The sequence below is a fragment of the Acomys russatus genome, chromosome 9 (genome assembly GCF_903995435.1).
Source record: "Acomys russatus chromosome 9, mAcoRus1.1, whole genome shotgun sequence".
NCBI lineage: Eukaryota > Metazoa > Chordata > Mammalia > Rodentia > Muridae > Acomys > Acomys russatus.
Window position 1 is genome coordinate 27,469,187 of NC_067145.1, and position 20,175 is coordinate 27,489,361.

The window sequence follows — 20,175 nt, forward strand, 5'->3', positions numbered from 1 at the left end:
ATGTATTTTAATGTTAATTACTGCTTGCTTTCCATGCCCCACTTGTACTTTGCCTAAGAGCCTAACCTGTTTGACCAATAAAAGACCATCACACCTGAGCAGGGAAAATGGGATATGTGTGGCTAAGGTTCCAGGACTGGGGGAGACAGAATCTCGGGAGAAGAGACCAGAGGAAAGAAGAAGAGGAAGAAGGCTGCACAAAGATTAGGTGGAGGAGAGGGTGGCCGGTGTGGATGGAGATTGGGCCCAGATGATGATAATTAGCAAGTATTTGAGATTGTGGATGGGAGGTAGCTTGATAGAAATTATTAGAAGCAGATGGCATGGGATTGGGACAGGGATCCCATACCTGCTCCACTATGGGAAGTAGTTTAGGGGATTAATATGTGCCCTGCCCCAGGCTAACTAAGGCTATTTTAAAATATAACAGGTGTCTGTGCCATGATTGATTGCTAGCGGGTTAGAAAATATTACTGTAATAATAATTTAGGCATAATAATAAACATTATTGGGCCATACTGATAAATTAACCACAACAATTTAACCATAAATAATATTCTGTTACTTTGTGTCTATTTAGTCTTCCTCTCCTTTCATTGGAAGTTTAGATTGTTTCCACTTGCTGCATTTTATAAATTATACTACAATGAATATAGGTGTGAAAATTGTCTATAGTTTCTCACTTATATATAAAATATAAAAGTGATTAAAAATCTGCATACTAAAGACACACTAGAAAGAATGTCCCTCAGCTTTAATTCATATTATCAACTTTTACTCACCAGGAACAAAAGCCTATGCATATAAAGAACGTGGTGAAGCCTATGATTGGAACTCACTCTTTAGTAAGCACCAGAGAATTCACACACTAGCGAACCCCTACAAATGTGAACTATCTTGTAAGGCCTTCAGTGTTCCATCAGGAAGTTTTTCCACTCAGTACTTTTTGAACACCAGCAATTTCATATAGAAGAGAATCCTTTCAAGTATGAAGAATGTGAGAAGCCTTTTCTAGTCATTCACCCTTTGCAGAAAATGGGTCATGCAGGACTGAAACACATTCTGCAAATGTGACGTGTGGCAAGAAAATTTTAATATCTTTCCTGCCATAGGGATCATCAAAGAATTCATTCTGAAGAAAATCCCTATAAGTGAGAAGTATGTGGCAAGGTCTTTAAAACTCCATGGCAGCTTTCAAACCTCCTGGGAATCCATTCTGTGAGAAAATTTACAAGTGTGAAGAATGTGGGAAAGCATTTTGTAATTTTACATATCTTGCCTGGTCCAAATTGCTTCATGCTGAGCGAAACCTTTCAAATATGACGAATTTGGGGAAATGTTTCACTTTACTTCAAGACTGTGGCAAAATGTTTTACTATCTTCTTCAACTTAAGAAGCACCAAATAATTCATTAGGGAGAGAAACTAAACAAGTGTGAAAAGCATGGCTAGGTATTTTATAGTCATTGCGGACTTTTTAGATAGTAGATAATTCATACTAGAGAGAAAGACCACAACCTTGGAAAATGTGACTTCCAAACATAATGAGCCCATTTCTATCATCACTTTTTACAAATTTCTAGTCGCAATGGATTCCACTGACAGCTACACATTGCATTGTTTATGCAGATTGCATTTTGTAGAATTAACATCTCAATACTACTAATTATTTTACTCCATGAGCATAAGATGTATTACCATCCATTCAAGTTTGGTTTTTTTTTTTTTTAATTCATGGACATTTTATTTTCTTTGTACAAAGTTCTGACTTTGTTGGTTTAATTTAATCAAATATTATAATGCTGACATGAATGAGATTATTTTTTTTTAATTTTTTCCTAACAGATTGATGCTCTTTTAGGAAATGCAAATATTCAATTTTTTTTAACTTTGATTTTTAGACCCTGAAATGTACTGGCATTCACTAATTACTAATGTCTTTTATTGAGTCATTAGGGTTTTCTGCCTGCAGGATGACATATGAAAAAGTGAGCACGACTGCGCCTCACCTCTTGATATAGCTCCATTTTGTTCCTTTTTATTTTTAGGAAACTCTAGACAGTACTTTAGGATGATGTAGAAAGGCAGCGATGAGATGGGATGTATGAGGGAAGGACTGCAGTTTTTTCCTGGATGTGTGATGTGAATTCCAAGTTTTTTATTTGTTTTGTTGGAGAGAGAGAGAGTGAGAGAGAGAGAGAGAGAGAGAGAGAGAGAGAGAGAGAGAGAGAGAGAGAGAGAGAGAGTATTTTTACCTTGTTTTTCTTTTCTTTTCTCTTGATTTTAACTGGCAGATATTACCTGGAGTTTTTTCTTTCTATACTTGTTCTGATGAGATCTTTTAACATGAAGGGAGTTGCCATTTTAAATTTTCTTTTCTACATTTTTTGCTTGTTTCTGTGCATCTTTTGTTCTGTTAGTGTGTCACTGTTATTGTTTTTGTTTTTTAAGTTTAAATTTGCTTTGCATTTGAAGGACAAGTCTATTTTTATTATGATATCTAAACTGTTGTTGTTGATGCTGATGCTGATGCTGATGATCTTTAACTTCATTTGCTAGGGCAATACTTCAGGATGAATGTCTGAATCAGTGGCTGGAGAATTGGCTCAATGTTAAGGGCAGTGACTGCCCTTCTAGAGGTCCCCGTGGTTCACAACTGTCTGTACCATCAGTTCCCTGGATGTGACACCCTCTTCTGACTACCATGGACAATTGCTTGCACATGGTGCAGACACACATGCAGGAAAGACACACATAGACACACACACACACACACACACCCCACACACGTCTCATACACACACACACACACACACACACACACACACACACACACACACACCCCACACATGTCATTTTTAGTTAAAGAAATCCTGAACCTAAAACCATAAGATTTATTATTTCATAGTTGAATCAAATATGTTCCTGCATTGAAGGAAAGGCAAGTAGGTGATATAGTTACATGGCTTACTGGCGTGATTAAACATGTTAAAAGAAACTGAAGGAAGTGTTTATTTAGACCAGTGGCTTGAGACTGCAGACCATCACAGCATGAAAATTATGGAGGCAGGAACTTGAAATAGCCTATCACATTGATTTACATGCAAGAAACAATGCTTGTGCTTTCCCCACTTGTCTTAGTTTTCTATTGATGTGTTAAAACACCACGAGCAAGGCAACTTACAAAGGAAAGCATTTAGTTTGGGGCTCAGAGGTGATGACTGCCATGGTAGGCAGCATGGAAGAAGCAGGGAGCGTGGCACAAAGGAGGCAATAGTGCTTACATTTTGATCCACAAGCATGAGGCAGAGAGAGCCAACTGGGAATGCTGTGGGCTCTTTGAACCCGGTAATTCCACCACACACCCTCTGAAACACCTCCACTAACAAAGCCATAGCTCCTGATCCTTCCAGAACAATTCTGTCAACTGAATTCAAATGTATGAGATTGGGGTGGGGAGCACCCTCATTCCAACCCCATACAGCTCTTCTCCTTTCATCAGCCCATGCACCTATCCTGTGGAACAGTGACACCAGCATACAGGGTGGCCCTTACAGGCTTCTCAGTCTAGAGCCATCTGTGCACATCACATTACTTGAACTTTAGGATCTATACAGCTAACAGGGCTATATTTTTATTAATGTATCAAACATTATAGGGAACTTTTCAATTTGCCAAAATAAAGTGGTAATAAACCATCCATGTCATGGCTGCAAGGCTGCTTGAGGGAGAAAATAGTGGAGCATCACCTCAAGGATAAAGAACTGATTATCACCTTTTTCATGCATGTTTGTTAAAGGTTCTTCCTCCCACAAAGGTATAGCTTCCATTCTCCAGCATCTGAAAGCTCATAGGGGCTATTTAAAGTGAGTAGCGTAGATTTTCAAATAGGAGAAAACAATGGTTAGATTCTGTCAATGTGACACAACTTAAGAGTCCTCTAGGAAGATGAAACTTTAATTATGGAATTACCTCTATCAGACTCATCTGTAGTCTGTGGGGAAATTTCTTGATTGAGGACTGATGTAGGAAGGCTCAGACCACTGTAGCTGTTGCTACCCATGGGCAGCTGGTACTGGGTTTATAATAAATCAAACAGCACGTCAATGGGTCAAATCTGTAAGCAGCATATTTCTATGGTTTCTGCTTGTGACCTTACTTCCAAGTTCCTTCCATGACCTTCTGCCCTGATTTTCTTCAATGATGGTTTGTGTTCATTGGGGGCTTCTATTATTGGTATAAAACATGATAACGAAAATCAACTTGAGAAAAGGGTTTATTTCAGCTTACATTTCTAGGTGACAGCCCATCACTCAGGGAAGTCCGTGCAGGAAACTGGTGTTAACAATTATATGAACTTATTAAAGGAATGTACCTCCCTTACAACCCAACTACCCTAAACAGGGGGAAAGGAGATTAAGGAAAACAAGAATGAAACCTTCTGAATATCAGTTCCTAGGAATGATTCTCCTGGTGTAGTCAGCAGGATTTCAGCAGACCAGCAATTTCACCAAAGTTGCTCCTGGAACCTGGAGCAACCGGAACCCAGAGCCTCAGCTGGAGCCCAAGGCCTTGAAGCCTTCCCAGGAATGGTTCTGTCTAGGAGCATCTTGAAGTGGAGTGATGAACAGCCAAACAATACCAAGTCCCAAAAAAGCCCAGCCCCCGTTTTGGGTATATATATATATATATATATGTGTATGTGTGTTTGTGTGTGTGTGTTTGTGTGTGTGTGTGTGTGTGTGTGTGTGTGTGTGTGTGTGTGTGTGTGTGTGTGTATCCTCTCAGAGTCTGTTCTAGGATGGTTTTCAGCTGGCAACAACCAATCTCCCCCACGAAGTGGTTTGACTTCGAAGTGGATAAACATCACCTGCTCTCTCACAAATCCGTTCCCCATCCCACACTTAAGACCAAAAAGAAAAGCATGTTTATCTCCCCTACAAAGTGGAGGCAGAAGTTGTGGAGGAATGCTGTTTACTCACTATGTCAGCCTCTTTTCTTACATTGCTTAGGACTACCTGCACAGGGGTGAAGCCTCACCCCTCAAGCACACCAAGAACAGAGCCCATATACTTCAACCAGAAAAAGCCCTACAGGTTTGCCTGAAGGAAATCTAGATGGAGCCAGTTTCTCATTTGAGCTACCTCTTCCCAGATAACTACCCTGCCATGTTGACAAAAACAAAATCAGAAGCACTTGAATGCAGCCCATAACCTGCAAGCCACATAACCACTGCCCACCATCAAGGTGCTTTTGGTCAGGATGTTCTGTGACAGCAACAGAAGGGCAACTAATCCAGAGGTGAAGGGAAGGAGGAGGAAGGATTCTTCCTCTGCAAGGGTGTAATATGATGAGCTGGCATATTGATAGTTTGTGGTATAAGCAAGACAACAAGTGGTGAGTGACTAAATACATTTGCTGTGAACCACTTAGTGACATCTGTAAAACAGCAAAGTAAGATGGCTCTCTTATGAAGCCTGCTCTTAGTTCTTTGAATTAGAATGTTCACAAGCTAGGCATGCTAATAAAAAACCTACTTTATCCTGTCCAAAAGAGAGGTTCAGTATTATCAACATGTGAAGCATAGACAGGTCCCTTGGAACCAAGAAAAGAATAACCACTGAAGCAGCCAGAAGGTGGACAGCCAAATGGCAAATGTTCCATAAAGGTAAGTCTTTGTAGAGACGAACTGGGGAAATATCTGGATTAAATATAGGTTATATAATACAGTCCATTAATTAACCTCTTAAAGGAGTTACCCACCATTTGCCCTATCCCGAGGTAGCTCAGTGTGTCTTTAGAGAAAGTGCAAGACTATCTACACAGTCAGGCAATGTGCCTCCCTGTAAAGGATGCAGTAATGAAGGATCCTGCAATATATCTGGGGAAGTGGTACAGGCTCAGGGTAGTGGGCATAGGGAGTCATAAGAACTGCAGGTGCTAAGAGTCTTTTTCACTGGATTCACTATAAAAGGAAATTGCTTTCTACATAGCCATGAGCAGAAGCTTGCATACAATATACTTCAAGCACTGCTTTTTCTAATATTTATGCTTGAGATTACAAAAAAATATTGTTTTATTTGTCTCTGTGTATGCATTCCACATATGTGCATGAGCCAGACAGTGTCAAAAGAGGGTGCTGGATCTTCTGGAAGTGGAGGTACAGGGGCCTTGTGAACTGACAGGTTGTGTTGGCAAATGAACCCTCATCTTCTGCTAGAGCAGTGTGTGCTCTTCACCATGCCCCTAAGCCATCTCCTTAGCCCACAGTCCTGAGAGTTGAAAGTGATTCTTGCAAAGGATCACATTTTTCAGAATGCTGAAATGGAGGAAATGAAAGATCTAGAAATTAGAAAAAAAAAAAAGTTTTCTAGTGCATAAAAATTCAGCTTCAGATAGAATTTTCCATCAGCATGCCTTGGCCCCTACTGTTGTGATGACAGGGGAGCCACTTAACACTCTGCATGTTCAGTTTCTACCTACACTTTCTTCCTAAGGTGAACAGAGAACTCCACTATTGAGAAATGGAGACAGAGTTCTGATTACATGCTGCAGTTTCACCAGTCAGCACTTCTCATATGAATGAGTTCCTTCTCAGTGAAGTTTCCAAACACACACACACACACACACACACACACACCTGCACGCACACGCACACACACACCTAGAGGCCTAGCCATGCTCAGAAATAATATCCTCATGAAGCTACCTGTGCTGTCTTTGCATTCATGGAAGACTTATTTCTATGTCCTAAGTTGTGGTAACTGAGGGGGGGTTGAGGCAGAAGCTCTTGGCTTTCAAGATATTGTTATATAAGCTGTTTCCAGATCAGAAGAGAGAGGAAATTGAACAAGATGTATCAGAGCTCTGCAGAGGGAAGTCCAACAATGCGCGACAGGCCAGGAGTCATTACATGCACCATTGTAGTCCCAGGAGCTATGTTCTGCCACTTGGGGGAGGAGCAAGGGAGGTAAGCAGGAATGTGAGCACACCTGATGGCAAACATGCACTAGAGTACTTGGGGGAAGGCAGAGTGGGTGAAGTTCTGGTACCTTCTCTTACAAAAACTAAATTTCTTACATGGACTAATGGATGAAAGTGTGGACAAGGGACTTGCATATGGAAAGATGTTGAGATGGATTCTGGGAATTTTGTGCAACTAAACTGGACTTTTAAACTTTGTTCAATTACCATAACCATCTGTGTGTCCTTGGCCCACTTCCTAACACTGTATGGGTTCCAATGTTCACAGGAATACAGTGTTACCAGTTGTAGAGTCTGATGCATGTATGGCTCGCACAGGGCATCAGTACACGAGAGCAAGGATTATGTATGTGCATTGCTGAGTCAAACCCTCCATTACACCCAAGGCCTTTGCCCTAAACCAGTTCCCTATCTAGTTTTTCTACTTTTTATTGAGAAAGAACGTCTCTCTATATAAATTGTCCAGTCCAGCCTTGGATCTCGGGTCCTTCTGCTATAAGCCGCTGAGCAGCTAAGGGTACAATTAAGCACACCAAGGCCGGTTTGAAAAATCATCTTTAGAAGGTAATTTTTATTCCCACATTAGTGTATACTTCATTATTTAAAAGTAAAACAGAGCCGGGCGTGGTGGTGCATGCCTGTAATCCCAACACTCAGGGAGGCAGAGGCAGGCTGATTGCTGTGAGTTCGAGGCCAGCCTGGTCTACAAAGCAAGTCCAGGACAGCCAAAGCTACACAGAAAAACTAAAAAACAAAACCAAACAAACAACAACAACAACAAACAAAATCAGAACATATGGACCAGAAAGGAGTTGTAAGCCTAATATTTCTGTCACAGGCTCGACTCACATTCATACGTCTCCTGTTGTGGATCTGGAGGTGAAAACCAGCCTGGCTCCCTATGGCTGCACTGTGGACTAGCCTTCTCCCACCCATATTCTACTGAGGATGGTCAGGGACAAATCCAAACAGTAGAAATTGCTCTACCCGGGTTCCGGGAATTTCGTCGCACAGACTTCTGGGAAATGTAGTCTGGCCTCTGTGTCGTCACAGGGACCTACTCCGGAAACAGTACTTGTTAATTCAGTCTCAAAGTGTGCCATTTCCCCAAAGTTGGACGAGAGTCCTGTCCTGCTCAGCTCTCAAGTTGCATCTCTGACATAGAGGTCGGTATACGCAGCAGCGCATTCTGAGACACCGTGCAAGTTCTTCTTGGAGGTAGCGGAGCAGCGGTGGGCGGGAGACCGGAAGAAGCTGACCCGTTGGTCCTGCGCTGACCTTACGTGCAGGGCCTTAAGGTCTGGGCTGGAGAGAGGGCGTGTCTGGTGGTGGTTTTGTTAGATTTCTGAGCACAACCGAGTCTTCCCAGAGCTTCTGGGACAGGAGAGCAGGGTGGTTGCGCAGTAGTGGACTATGTGTAAGCATCAGGCTTGGTGGGCCAGCTGACTACCTGCACCTCAGGTGGTGCTGGGAGCTCACCTTCCCACCTGGCTGGGGAACCATTCTGTTACTTGCTGAACCACCATCAGATGAAGGTTGAAGATTTTCTCTGTACATCTAGAGTAGGTGGATTTTCTGTCTCTCGTGCTCCACGACAGAACTAGTTATGATCATGGGGTATTAAATTGTCTTTGTTGTCGCCAGTTGATGAATGAAACGGGGGGGGGGCGGGGGGTAATCTGAGACACAACAGATATCAGCTGGGAAACGCTGGGACACCGTGGACAAGTCCATCAGAATTACCTGGTAAAGCAAAGCTTTCACTGGGGGTGAGGGAACACAGGTGAAGCTGCCGAACGGAGAGACTGGACCACTGCAAAGAGAGTGAGAACTGGGGAAGCCGATGATGCCCAGCTTCACCCTGAGGGCTGGAGAGTTTTTAAAGCCTGTGAATGGCCTTCTAAGTTATTGTTATATATAAAAAGCAAAGATAACGATAGAATATAAGGTAGCAGGCAGATGTTATGTTATACAGAGTTTATTAAATGAGCATGGGGGAAGAAGTAAAGGGGGAAGGGGCACCCCAGAGAGAGAGAGAGAGTGGAGAGGAGAGGAAGTAGAGAGGTAGAAGGGGTGGGGAGTGCGCCAGATGGAGGGTCTGCCTTTTATATGGCCCTGGGCAGGGCCACGCCCCTGTGGCAGGTAAGCAGTGACATCACAGGTAGGCAGACTGAAGCACAATCCTAACAGTTATGGTCAAATATTTTCAAGAAAGACAGGATGACTGTTTGGCGCACAGTGGGGTAAGCATGCCTTGTTCTGCCTTGACCTGGTTGAGCCAGACGATCAGCAGGGGCCCCAGGAACAGGTGGAAAAGCTCACTTTGTCTTAGGCCGCCAGGCTTTTGTGTCAGCTCAGCAGAGTGAGGAAGAACTCACAGATGGGTGTGTAGTCATGGAATTTAAAGTAAGCAGACCTCACTTCCACTCTGGGATTCTCCTTGCCTGTGGCAGCCCACAGTGGCTTACATCTATGCCTGCTTCTCTGTCTCCTGGATGCCCTCTTCTTCCTTATGCCACAGGGGTGTCCATCCTCTGCTGTCATTTACATGTGGTATTGTGTCATCCAACCAGCAAAACAAACTGTCATTCCTTGCTCTTTTGCGAGGAGGAGTTTAGTACCCTACCATGCCCAGTCCTGCCTATTTCTTGTAGGATCTTTTCTTTGTATGCTAATGTTTGTGTAAGTGATGATATGAGGGGAAGGGTTACTGGTTTTCACAGTACTTGCTGTGTTACACAGGCCATGTCTTGAAAAACTCTAAGGGGAAAGTGCTGGATAATGGATTCAGTTTCAGAGACCATTGAAAGAAACTGTAGGTGTTATTTGAGTAGAACTGAGTAGAAACCAAACATGGATGTGTGGAATAAACTTGAGAAACACAGATTTTTTTTTTTCATTACTTTGTCTTTGAGTATTAGAAAAGTTTCTGTCACTGAGTCCATCGAAAATTATTTTCAAATTCAGTGACATATTTTGAGTTGAAAAGTGTGTGTCAGTTTAGCCGGCCAGCTCTTTAAATCCTGCGCCCCATTGTTCTTCTCTCTGTGGTAGCTACATAAAAGTAGTGACTCAGTGGGTGACAACTGAGTCCCAACTGTGTACTGGATCTACACCACTTACTAGTACATTGAGAAGATTCAGTAATGGTATACTTATTATTTAATATCCAAATATACCTAGACATCTGGCATACAGAGGAAAACATGTGATATTTATATTTAAGCTAAAATTCTAATTATTCATTTCATTTTTTTTTCAATAAATACATTGCATATGGTCTATCACGTCCTTTTCAGGGTTCCAGTTCCAGTATCTGAATTAGCGTTTTTTTTGCAAAAATGTGTTAACTTAAAGCAAAAGTTAATGATTGCTGTGTGCCATATGTGTGTGCCAAAGGTTGGGACAGGTCAGTGCATTGTTACTTGATGATGCATTTAGTGTTTTTTTGTTTTGTTTTGTTTTAAAGTAGTGTGTTGTTTAATTGGTAAATAAACCCGGTCTGAATGGAGAGCCATTATTGTTTGGAGCCTGGTCGGAAATACAGCCCTCACTTTGCATCTAGCTTTGGCTTCCCCACAGTCTCTTAGGACTGAGGTTTGGCTGGCTTCTGTTAAGAAAAATATATATCTCTGGAACACTGACATAGATACAGGAGGTCTTCTGATTTCAGCTTTGTCCACTCTGTTGTGGTAGGCTTGTCTCTAGGACCAGCCTCTATTCAAGCAGAGGACAGAGGACTGCAGTCCCAGTTCAGGGATTAGAATGAATTTGCAGCAGTTTGTAATGAATTACAGTTTGTAGTGCTCACCCCCACCCCCACGGGCAAGAATTTATTTGCATTTCTTCTCCATAACATAGGAAGTGATCGCTGCCAGTCCAACTTCCTCTAAATTGTTTGCTTTAATTATATCAGTTAAAATCCCAACTAAATGAGATCCTGGTGGCAGGCCTTCTGCCCTCCCCTCACAGGAAGCCCACAGTGAGGAGAGTGGCCTGAGCACAGCAGACACTTCCCATATGGTGGCCTGTGCTGGTCAGCATTAAGGAGTGGTCCTTGCAGTACGTTCACCATTGGGGATCTGTTTGGTTCTCTCAGGATGTTTCCATCTCCACTCTGCCCTGAGTTCCTGCAGCTCTCCAAGCCGAGCATTTTCCCTGTCTGTGAAGCTTTGCAAGCTTCCAAGGGAGAGACGCGCTAAGTTGTCCCGCTTAGCTGTGATGCCAGTGAACCACAGCAATGAGCAATATGGCCAGGCAGCCCTCAAGGTGGCGTGGTGCCACTGGCACCTTGGCAAAAGCATCAGCTGTCTGATTAGACATAGGCCTGATGCAGAGGGCTAGAAGCCTAGGCGAATACCCAGGGACAGTTTGTTCACAGATCGTAGAAGTGAATTATGTGTCTGGAACATAAGGTCATGGGACTTAGAAGGGACCGTGATTACAGTTAGGACAGAGATTTGGAAATGTGGTAATTACATTTTAACCAAATAATATTTCAGAAGAAAAAGGATAAAGGCATGTGACTTGTAAAGATATGGCTGAAACTGGAAATTAGTTTAGGCACAGAAAGACCTGTATCACCTGATCTCATATATATGTTGAATGTATAGATTTGTAACTCAGAGAAGTTGGAAATACAACGGTTTTTCTCAGGGCTTGAGGACGTACTAAATTGGATGCTCTGAAACAGTGCCATAGGAGGCAAAGCTCACAGTACTGTTGTCCTGAATGCCAGATGTATGTAAACATTATGTTGTGTACATTTCAGAAGCATTTAAGACAGCAATTTTGACATTTTAATAATAAAAATATTATTGAGGACATTAACATACTAAAACTGATGGAAAGACTATGCAAGGTTTATCCATAAAATTATTACAAAATACTTCACTGATATAGAAATATCTTATTTATTCAGTAAAAAGGGGAGATAGAATATGATTTCTCCAAAATGATAAGTCATTTTGGAATCTTATTCAATAATATGAAGAAATAAAGTGAAATATTATAAATTTAAAAATAAGAAAAAAATGTCACCACTGCTCTCTTAGTCACTGTTGTATTACTGTGAAGAAAGGTTATGAACATGACTTATAAAACAGAGCATTTAATTTGAGGCCTGCATATGGTTTCAGATGGTCAGTTCATGATCAGCATGGTGGCAGGTGGGCAGGCATGGTGCTGGAGCAGAAGGCAAGATCATACATGCTAATCCATAGTCAAGAGGGTGAGTGGGCAAGAGAGAGAGGGAGGGAGGGAGAGAGAGAGAGAGACAGACAGACAGACAGACAGACAGACAGATTTGGCTTTTGAAGCCTCGAAGCCCACCTCCATTAACACACCTCTTCCAAAAGGACCACACCTACTCCAAAAAGGCCACATCACCTAATCTCTCCCAAAGAGATCCACTAACTGTGGACAAAGCAGTCAAATACATGTGCCTATGGGGGCCATCTTCATTCAGTCACCACAACCACCACTTAGCATTCTTGGACGCAACACAGTGAGGTGTCACATACTTCAGGAATATATCAAGCATTTCTTTCTGGGAAAAAGTGGAAAGCGGAAATGACAAGAAGATCAAAGTGATTTTCAGTATATTTGAAATACTCAGAAAAAAATTTTGTTATTCCTCTACCTGCTGGTTTTTAACTGCTTCTGACACCCACATTATAATTTGTCTGAGTTCTTCTTTTTCTCCTATCTCTTGGCTGCTCCATCTTGTGTCTCTTGGTGCACTCTCATTAGCACTGCTATTGAGCCCTGTACAAAGTAAAGAATACAGACCTCAGCCCAGAGCTGCTGCATCATAATCTACATGTTCGTTGCATTTCACATTCAGCATTGTGCATATAAAGTACTGAGATGGTCCTTTTCCTTCACCTTGATGTTCTCCTGTGAGAAATGTATTTCTGTGTGGTACATAAAACCAGCATGCTGGGACTAGGCCCAGAATGTTTTCCTATAGAAGCATTCATTTTACGTTTCAGCTGACTTAAAAGTAGAGTATCCACATGGGCTTCTATGATCTGCCTTCTCCTTCCCTGAAGATGGGTCGAGTATGAGATCATGTGACCTCTCCTGAAGTGTCTAAAGAATATTCCTCACCTACGTTAGAAGCATGCTAGCTCTCTTTTTATCCTGGGCAAAATATAGAATCATGTAAACAAGTACAAGATGTGAATGTTAGAGCCGGGCATGGTGGTGCACGCCTTTAATCCCAGCACTCGGGAGGCAGAGGCAGGCGGATCGCTGTGAGTTCGAGGCCAGCCTGGTCTACAAAGTGAGTCCAGGACAGCCAAGGCTACACAGAGAAACCCTGTCTCGAAAAACCAAAACCAAAAAAAAACAAACAAACAAACAAAAAAAGATGTGAATGTTAGTTAGAGCTTCTATTACAGTGATAAGCACTGTGACCAAAGCAATTTGTCAAAGAGTGGATGAATTTCAATTTACAACTTCAGGTAATAACCTGTCACTGAGGGAAGTCAGGGCAGGAACCTGCTTACTTGCTTGGTCTCCATGGCTTGCTCATTCTGCTTTCTTAAACCATCTAAGACCACCTGCCCAGGGGTTGCACCATTCACCGTGAGCCTGGTTGTCTCATATCAGTGAATCCCAGCCTCCGATAGGGTTGCTTACAGGACTGTGGAATGCACATTCCAACTGAAGTTACCTCCTCTCAAATTACCCTAGCTGTGTCACAGTGACCGAGAACTAGATCCCCAATGCCTGTTATTAATGGTCTTAATTCATTAAAAGTGTGGTATAATTCATTGATCTTCATTACAGGAAATGCTGTCCTTCTGGGATGTGGCCATTGATTTTTCTCCAGAAGAGAGGGAATGTCTGAACTCTGCTCAATGGAATTTGTACAGGGATGTGATGTTGGAGAATTACAGCCACCTTGATTTCCTGGGTGAGGATCACTTCCACTGTGAATCCTTATTTACCTGTCAACATGTGGCTTCCTCACTCTATACATTATTTCATGGGAGCATGTGTTTCCCAACAGCACATTTCATATTCTTGGCTTTAAAGAAAAATTAGGGAATATGTTTAGCTGAGAAACATTGCTCTCTCTTTTGTGTATTTAGCTTGTCTGTGTTGGAAGAATGCATCCTTCACAGTAGTGGGGATGTTAGAAACCCTGTTGCAATAGGCATGTACCTTATACATTGATGAAAATGTTTCAGCTGGGCGTGGTGGCGCACGCCTTTAATCCCAGCACTCAGGAGGTAGAGGCAGGTGGATTACTGTGAGTTCAAGGCCAGCCTGATCTACAAGGCGAGTCCAGGACAGCCAAGGCTACACAGAGAAACCATGTCTCAAAAAACAAAAACAAAAATAAAACACAAAAAGAAGAAGAAGACGACGATAATATTTCACAATTCAGTTTTAATGCCTTTTCCTTTAAATTAAGCTCAGAATCTGGATATTGTAAATTTCTTCACATATTATAATGATCCTGTCAGAAACCATTTAAGGAACTAATTGTCTGCAATCATTTGTTGCATCTTCTCTTTCTTTATAAACACTGTCCTGGAAGGGACATGTCAGTTCTCAGTAGAAGAGCACTCAAACAGTCTTGTTCTCTTTTCCTACAAACAGGTCTTTCTGTCTCTAAGCCACAGCTGGTGACATTTCTGGAGCAAAGACAAGGGCCTACTGCTGTGATGAGACCACTGCCAGCAGCAACCCCTGTGCACCCAGGTGTGTGGGAAAGAAGGGGGGGGGGGTTCAGAGGACAGAGTTGAGGTCCAAAGATCCAACAGAGAGCCAGGCTTTACCATATTCACTGAGACACAATGCTGTGGTGGAAATCATTCTTTAGGTCTCTCCTCTCATATATCTTTTATCAAAGAAGCACATCTCTCAGTGATTATGATAGTTTGTGTCTCTTTTTTTTTTTTTTTTTTTTTTGTTTTTCGAGACAGGGTTTCTTTCTGTAGCCTTGGCCATCCTGGACTCACTTTGTAGACCGGGCTGGCCTCGAACTCACAGCGATCCGCCTGCCTCTGCCTCCCAAGTGCTGGGATTAAAGGCGTGTGCCACCACGCCCAGCTAGTTTATGTCTCTTAAGCTTTGTATTTCTCTAACAGTGAGATGTGCTTGCATTTACAGTGACTTCCAAAGGTGGACGTCATCACTGTCTGCTGCTTTTCCTCCTCCTCCTTCTTCTCTACCTCCTCCTTTTCTCCTCCTCCTCCTCTTCCCCTTTTCTTTCTCTCTTTGTTTTTTTGGTTTGGTTTTTAGAGACAGGGATTCTCCGTAGCCTTGCCTGTTCTGAACTCACTTTGTAAACCAGACTAGCCTCAAACTCAAAAACATCTGCCTGCCTCTGCTTCCCAGAGTGCTGGGATTACAGGTGTGCATTACTGCACCCAGCAAAATCTTCTTTTTTTTTTTTTTTTTTTTTTTTTTTAGTTTACATTGTAACTGACTTTGCACTGTGTTCTAAACCTAAAAATTTACATACATTTCTAAAGACCTATGTGTAAATCCATTGTAAGACAGTAACTTTACACATAAATACATTTTATATCACTTATATTCATGTTGATTAAAATCACTTCATCAGCGTTCTTTTTGAATGATGAAAATGCATTCTCATTTTTTCCCTATCACACACTCACTACTAAGGATTTATAATGCATGTACTTTGTCACTATATACTCATAGATTTAAACTGCCTAACACTAGAAGAATTTTAACAGCTCATCAATAAGTTTTCAGAATACTATGGATTCAAGATTTATTTTTTTGTGACTTGGTAATTTGACTGTGTGTTACTTGGCAGTGGCTAACCTGTAACCATTTGTTTGTATGTAACCTATATAATTTTATGGATGGCATATCCAATGATAAACACGTCAGGACACTGTAAGATAACCATAAATACGCGCTCTCCTTATGTGACCATCAGAACTGTGTGTTTCCACTTCATGTGCAAACATGAGTCTCAGCTTTTCATGTCTTGCACATTGTCTCTTTTCATTGCTCAGCTATTGTTTCATCCAGAAGATTAATAATTCTTAGAAAGTGAGCTAATTTTAACACTGGTTTGTTGACAACATATTGCCTTTAGCAGAAGTTGATATTCATAGTTGAGCCTAAAGGGTTTTTCATAGTTTTGATATCATTGAGATGTTTGTCATTCCAAATAAAAAATAAATGCTATGTGAAATCTGTGAGGTATAGTATTTAAGATTATTGTAGACATATTTGTTATGCATGTTTCTATTCATACCTAAAAATTCTAAAATTCATACTTAGAATATGAATGGCATTTCTATATTGCTTCAATCTCACACAGTCACCAAGTTGATATCATATATGTCCACGTATATTACCTATGTTTGTTTAAAGTATTTATTTTCATTTGCATAATACCTTTAAGTTATGCATCATAGATAATTACTACTTATTTAGCTACTTAATTTGAATAGTGCCCCATTCTTTCTTTTTGTGTTTTTTGGTTTGGTTTGTTTGCTTTTTTTATGTATAATTTGTTTGTTTGTTTTGAGACAGAGTTTCTCTGTGTACATTTGGCTGTCCTAGAACTCACTATGTAGGCCAGCCTGACCTCGAACTCATAGTTATCTACCTGCCTTTGCCTCCAGAGTGCTGGGATTAAAGCTGTGCGCCACTACCACCTGGCCTGCTATTATTTCTATGTTCAATTTGACCAGGCTTTTACTTCAGTAGAAGTTTAGATTGTTTCTACCTACTATATTTTTTAAATTATGCTCAATGAATATAGGTGTAGAAATTTAGTGTTGTTTTTGATTTATCAATAACAATGTAAGTATGAGTAATGTCTGCATTTAAAGATAAGCATAAATATAAAGAATGTGCTAAGCTTTTGTTCATATCTCAACTTTGGTCAACAGGAAAAACACTCAATAAATGGAAAGATTACAGCAAGGCCTTTTACTGTAATTCACTGCTTATTCAGTGCCAGAGAATCCATCCGGGGGAGAACCCCTACAAGTGTGAAAAATGTGGGAAGGCATTTCGTATTCGCTCAAGACTTTCTCTACACCAGAGAGTTCATACTGGAGACAAACCCTACAAGTGTGAAGAATGTGGTAAGGCCTTTAATACTCATTCAAAGCTTGCTGAACACCAGAGAATACATACTGGAGAAAAACCGTACAAGTGTGAACAATGTGGTAAGGCCTTTAGTACTCGCTCAACCCATTATAGACACCAGAGAAATCACACTGGAGAAAAACCATACAAGTGTGAAGAATGTGCCAAAGTATTTTCCTACCCTTCATTGCTTAAGGTACATCAAAGAGTTCATTCTGCAGAGAGACCCTACAAATGTGAGAAATGCGGGAAGTTATTTTACTGTCCTTTATTGCTTAAGAAGCACCAAATAGTTCATTCTACAGAGAAACCCTACAAGTGTGCAGACTGTGGCAAAGCATTTCACTATCCTTCATTGCTTAAGCGACATCAAAGAATCCATGCTGGAAGGAAACCCTATAAGTGCAAAGACTGTGACAAGGCATTTTACTCTTCTGCATTCCTTAAGCGCCATCAAAGAATTCATTCTGAAGAGAATTCCTACAAGTGTGGAGAATGTGGCAAAAGGTTTTATTCTTTTCCACACCTTCAGGATCACCAAAGATTTCATTCTGGAGAGAAACCATACAAATGTGAACAGTGTGGGAAAAGATTTTCCACCCTCTCATACCTTCCTTGGCACAAATTGCGCCATTCCGGGGAGAAATCTTACAAATGTGAAATATGTGGCAAAATGTTTTACTCCACTTTAGACCTTAAAAAACACCAAAAAATCCATGCTTATAAGTGTGGGGAATGCCACTATGCCTTTCCTAATTACTCAGCCCTAACTGCACACCAGAGAATTCATACTGGAGAGAAACCCCACATATGCGAACAGTGTGGAAAAGCCTTTTCTAGGCTTGATAGCTTCAATCAGCACCACATTGTTCATACTGGAGAGAAACCCTATAAATGTGATGAGTGTGGCAAACGTTTTTTCCGATCTTCATCCCTTAAGAGACATCAAGGAATTCATTCTTAATATAAACCTGACAAGTGTGTGCAATGTGATAACTCTTGCTAAATATTCAGACCTTACCCAAGTCAAAGGAAACCATGGAAGTTGAGAAGCCATGCACACGTGAAGGATGGTGAGTGCTTTAGCATGCAATCATCGCTTTCCACCATTGGGAAAGCTCAGTCTGCAGAGAAACTGTCCAAAGGTGAAGGGAATCACAGGCTTCTAGTGCTTCTTCATATCTTAAGTAACAGTGATCTTCATCCTGAACATCAGTGCTACCATGTGAAGGATGTGGTGAAGGTGTCACCCTCAGTAATGCACATAAAATTGCTGTCCTTAAGCCTTAATGACACTTCAGTCTTCAGCAACCAAAGCATTGATAGAGGTGAGGTGTAAGGTGTGGCCGCACCCAATAATAGCGGCCACCGTTACCGCTCCCGGGCATGCACAGGCATAAGCTCTCCCAACATGCCCCTCCCGAACAGGGGTATGCAAATGAAGCACTCAGAGGCGGCCCTCTCAACTGCAGGCATGCTAATGAGGCATCCAATTACAGCCTGTGAGACCTTGACACGCCAGGTACTAACCATACTTAAACGATGTGTTTGCAGGCATTCGGGGGTCTTTCACTTCAGCTTCAAGGGCGCTCCCAATAAAGTTCGATTGAGAAGAATCCTGGTGTCTGCGTCGTTCCTGCCGGTGGGTGGGCGCAACAGTGAGGAACCCTGAAGGTACAGGTACCCTCCTTAGCTTTAGCTGTCAACCTCACCCAGCGCAGCATTACCCAAGTTCATGCATTCCTGGACCAGAGTGCCTGAGGGCATGAATGGGGGCATTCTCTTGCTTGTTAAGTGATGTTAGGAGCATCCATCCAGGACAGGCAGACCTGGCTAGGTGTTCTTGGTTACATAAAAATCATGGGTGAGCTGGGTGTGCCTTTAATCCCAGCACTGGGAGGGTGGGCAGAGGCAGGCAGATCTCTGTGAGTTCGAGGCCAGCCTGGTCTACAAAGCGAGTCCAGGACAGCCAAGGCTACACAGAGAAACCCTGTCTCAAAAAATGAACAAACAAACAAACAAACAAAAAATCTTGGGTGAGCAGGAGGCTGGGGAACATGGGAGGAAGCATGGTTTCTCCTTCCCTTCCTGTCTAGCTTCCCTGGAAGAGGAACAGTGACCCTTATGTTGAAATAAAATATTCCCTCTCCAGAGTTGTTTTAGGTCATGCCATTCATGACTTCAACAGATCATTGTAGGAAAGCAAAGAACATGGGAGGCATTTCCCTCTTCTCCGTCCTTGCCTTGTACTAGAGACAATGTCACAAAGCCTTTAGATGTGTGCGGCCTCTCTTGGACACCAGCATTTTTATACTGCAAAAAGTCCTATTGACACAAAGCATACAACAAAGAATTTTATGTTTCCCTTATTTGACACCAAAAATGTCATACTGTAGAGTACTTTGTAAAAGCAAAGACAGTAGCTACATGTTGAACAATTGTTCCAAACTCAGTGTGAAGAACCTAGGCATGAATGAAGCTGTGTATTTTACTCTTCACACCTGAACATCAGAAAAATAAATTTAGGAAACCACACAAATTAAACAGTGTGACAAAGCCATAACTAAGTTCACACATTAGGGCCCATGAAGAAAGATCTACATACAATGAGTCTCACAGGATGCTTTTCAAGTATACACACCCCGTAATAGCAAATGAACTACACTATTCTTAATACTGTAGCAAAGTCTTTTTTTATAACATATACTAATGGATATTATGGAAGTATAGTACACACATATTATTTATACAGAGTTTGGATAAACATGAGGCAGTTTACACAAATATGATGCATTTGATATGATTGAAAGAAGTCATTACAGACCTCAGAATCCTGCAGATTACTCAAGTCTCATATTATCAATCTACAATATAACCAAATCAATACATGGCAAAGGATATTGGAGATGCAGGCGTATGGGGCAAGGACAATTCTGCTGAAGAAATGACAGAGGGAATGACGTAGGACAGAGGAAATGAATCCTGCCCGCAGAACCAGAGGTGGAGGGGCTCCATAAGCCGTTTGGAGTCAACTGCATGTCATCAGAGGCCCCACGTATCAAAGTGGAGCTATGTGATTGAGTGTTTCCCATAC

The 20,175-nt window shown here is 41.7% G+C and overlaps 1 protein-coding gene across 1 annotated transcript; it reads left to right on the plus strand.

The window, feature by feature from the left end:
* The first annotated feature begins 8,051 nt into the window (after nucleotides 1–8,051).
* Nucleotides 8,052–18,324, plus strand: LOC127193810 (zinc finger protein 58-like). Its single transcript, XM_051151048.1, has 4 exons — nucleotides 8,052–8,281; nucleotides 13,779–13,905; nucleotides 14,598–14,699; nucleotides 16,880–18,324. Exons 2-4 carry the CDS (start codon nucleotides 13,782–13,784, stop codon nucleotides 18,043–18,045), a joined length of 1,392 nt encoding a protein of 463 aa, XP_051007005.1. The 5' UTR covers nucleotides 8,052–8,281; nucleotides 13,779–13,781; the 3' UTR covers nucleotides 18,046–18,324.
* The last annotated feature ends 1,851 nt before the right edge of the window (nucleotides 18,325–20,175 follow it).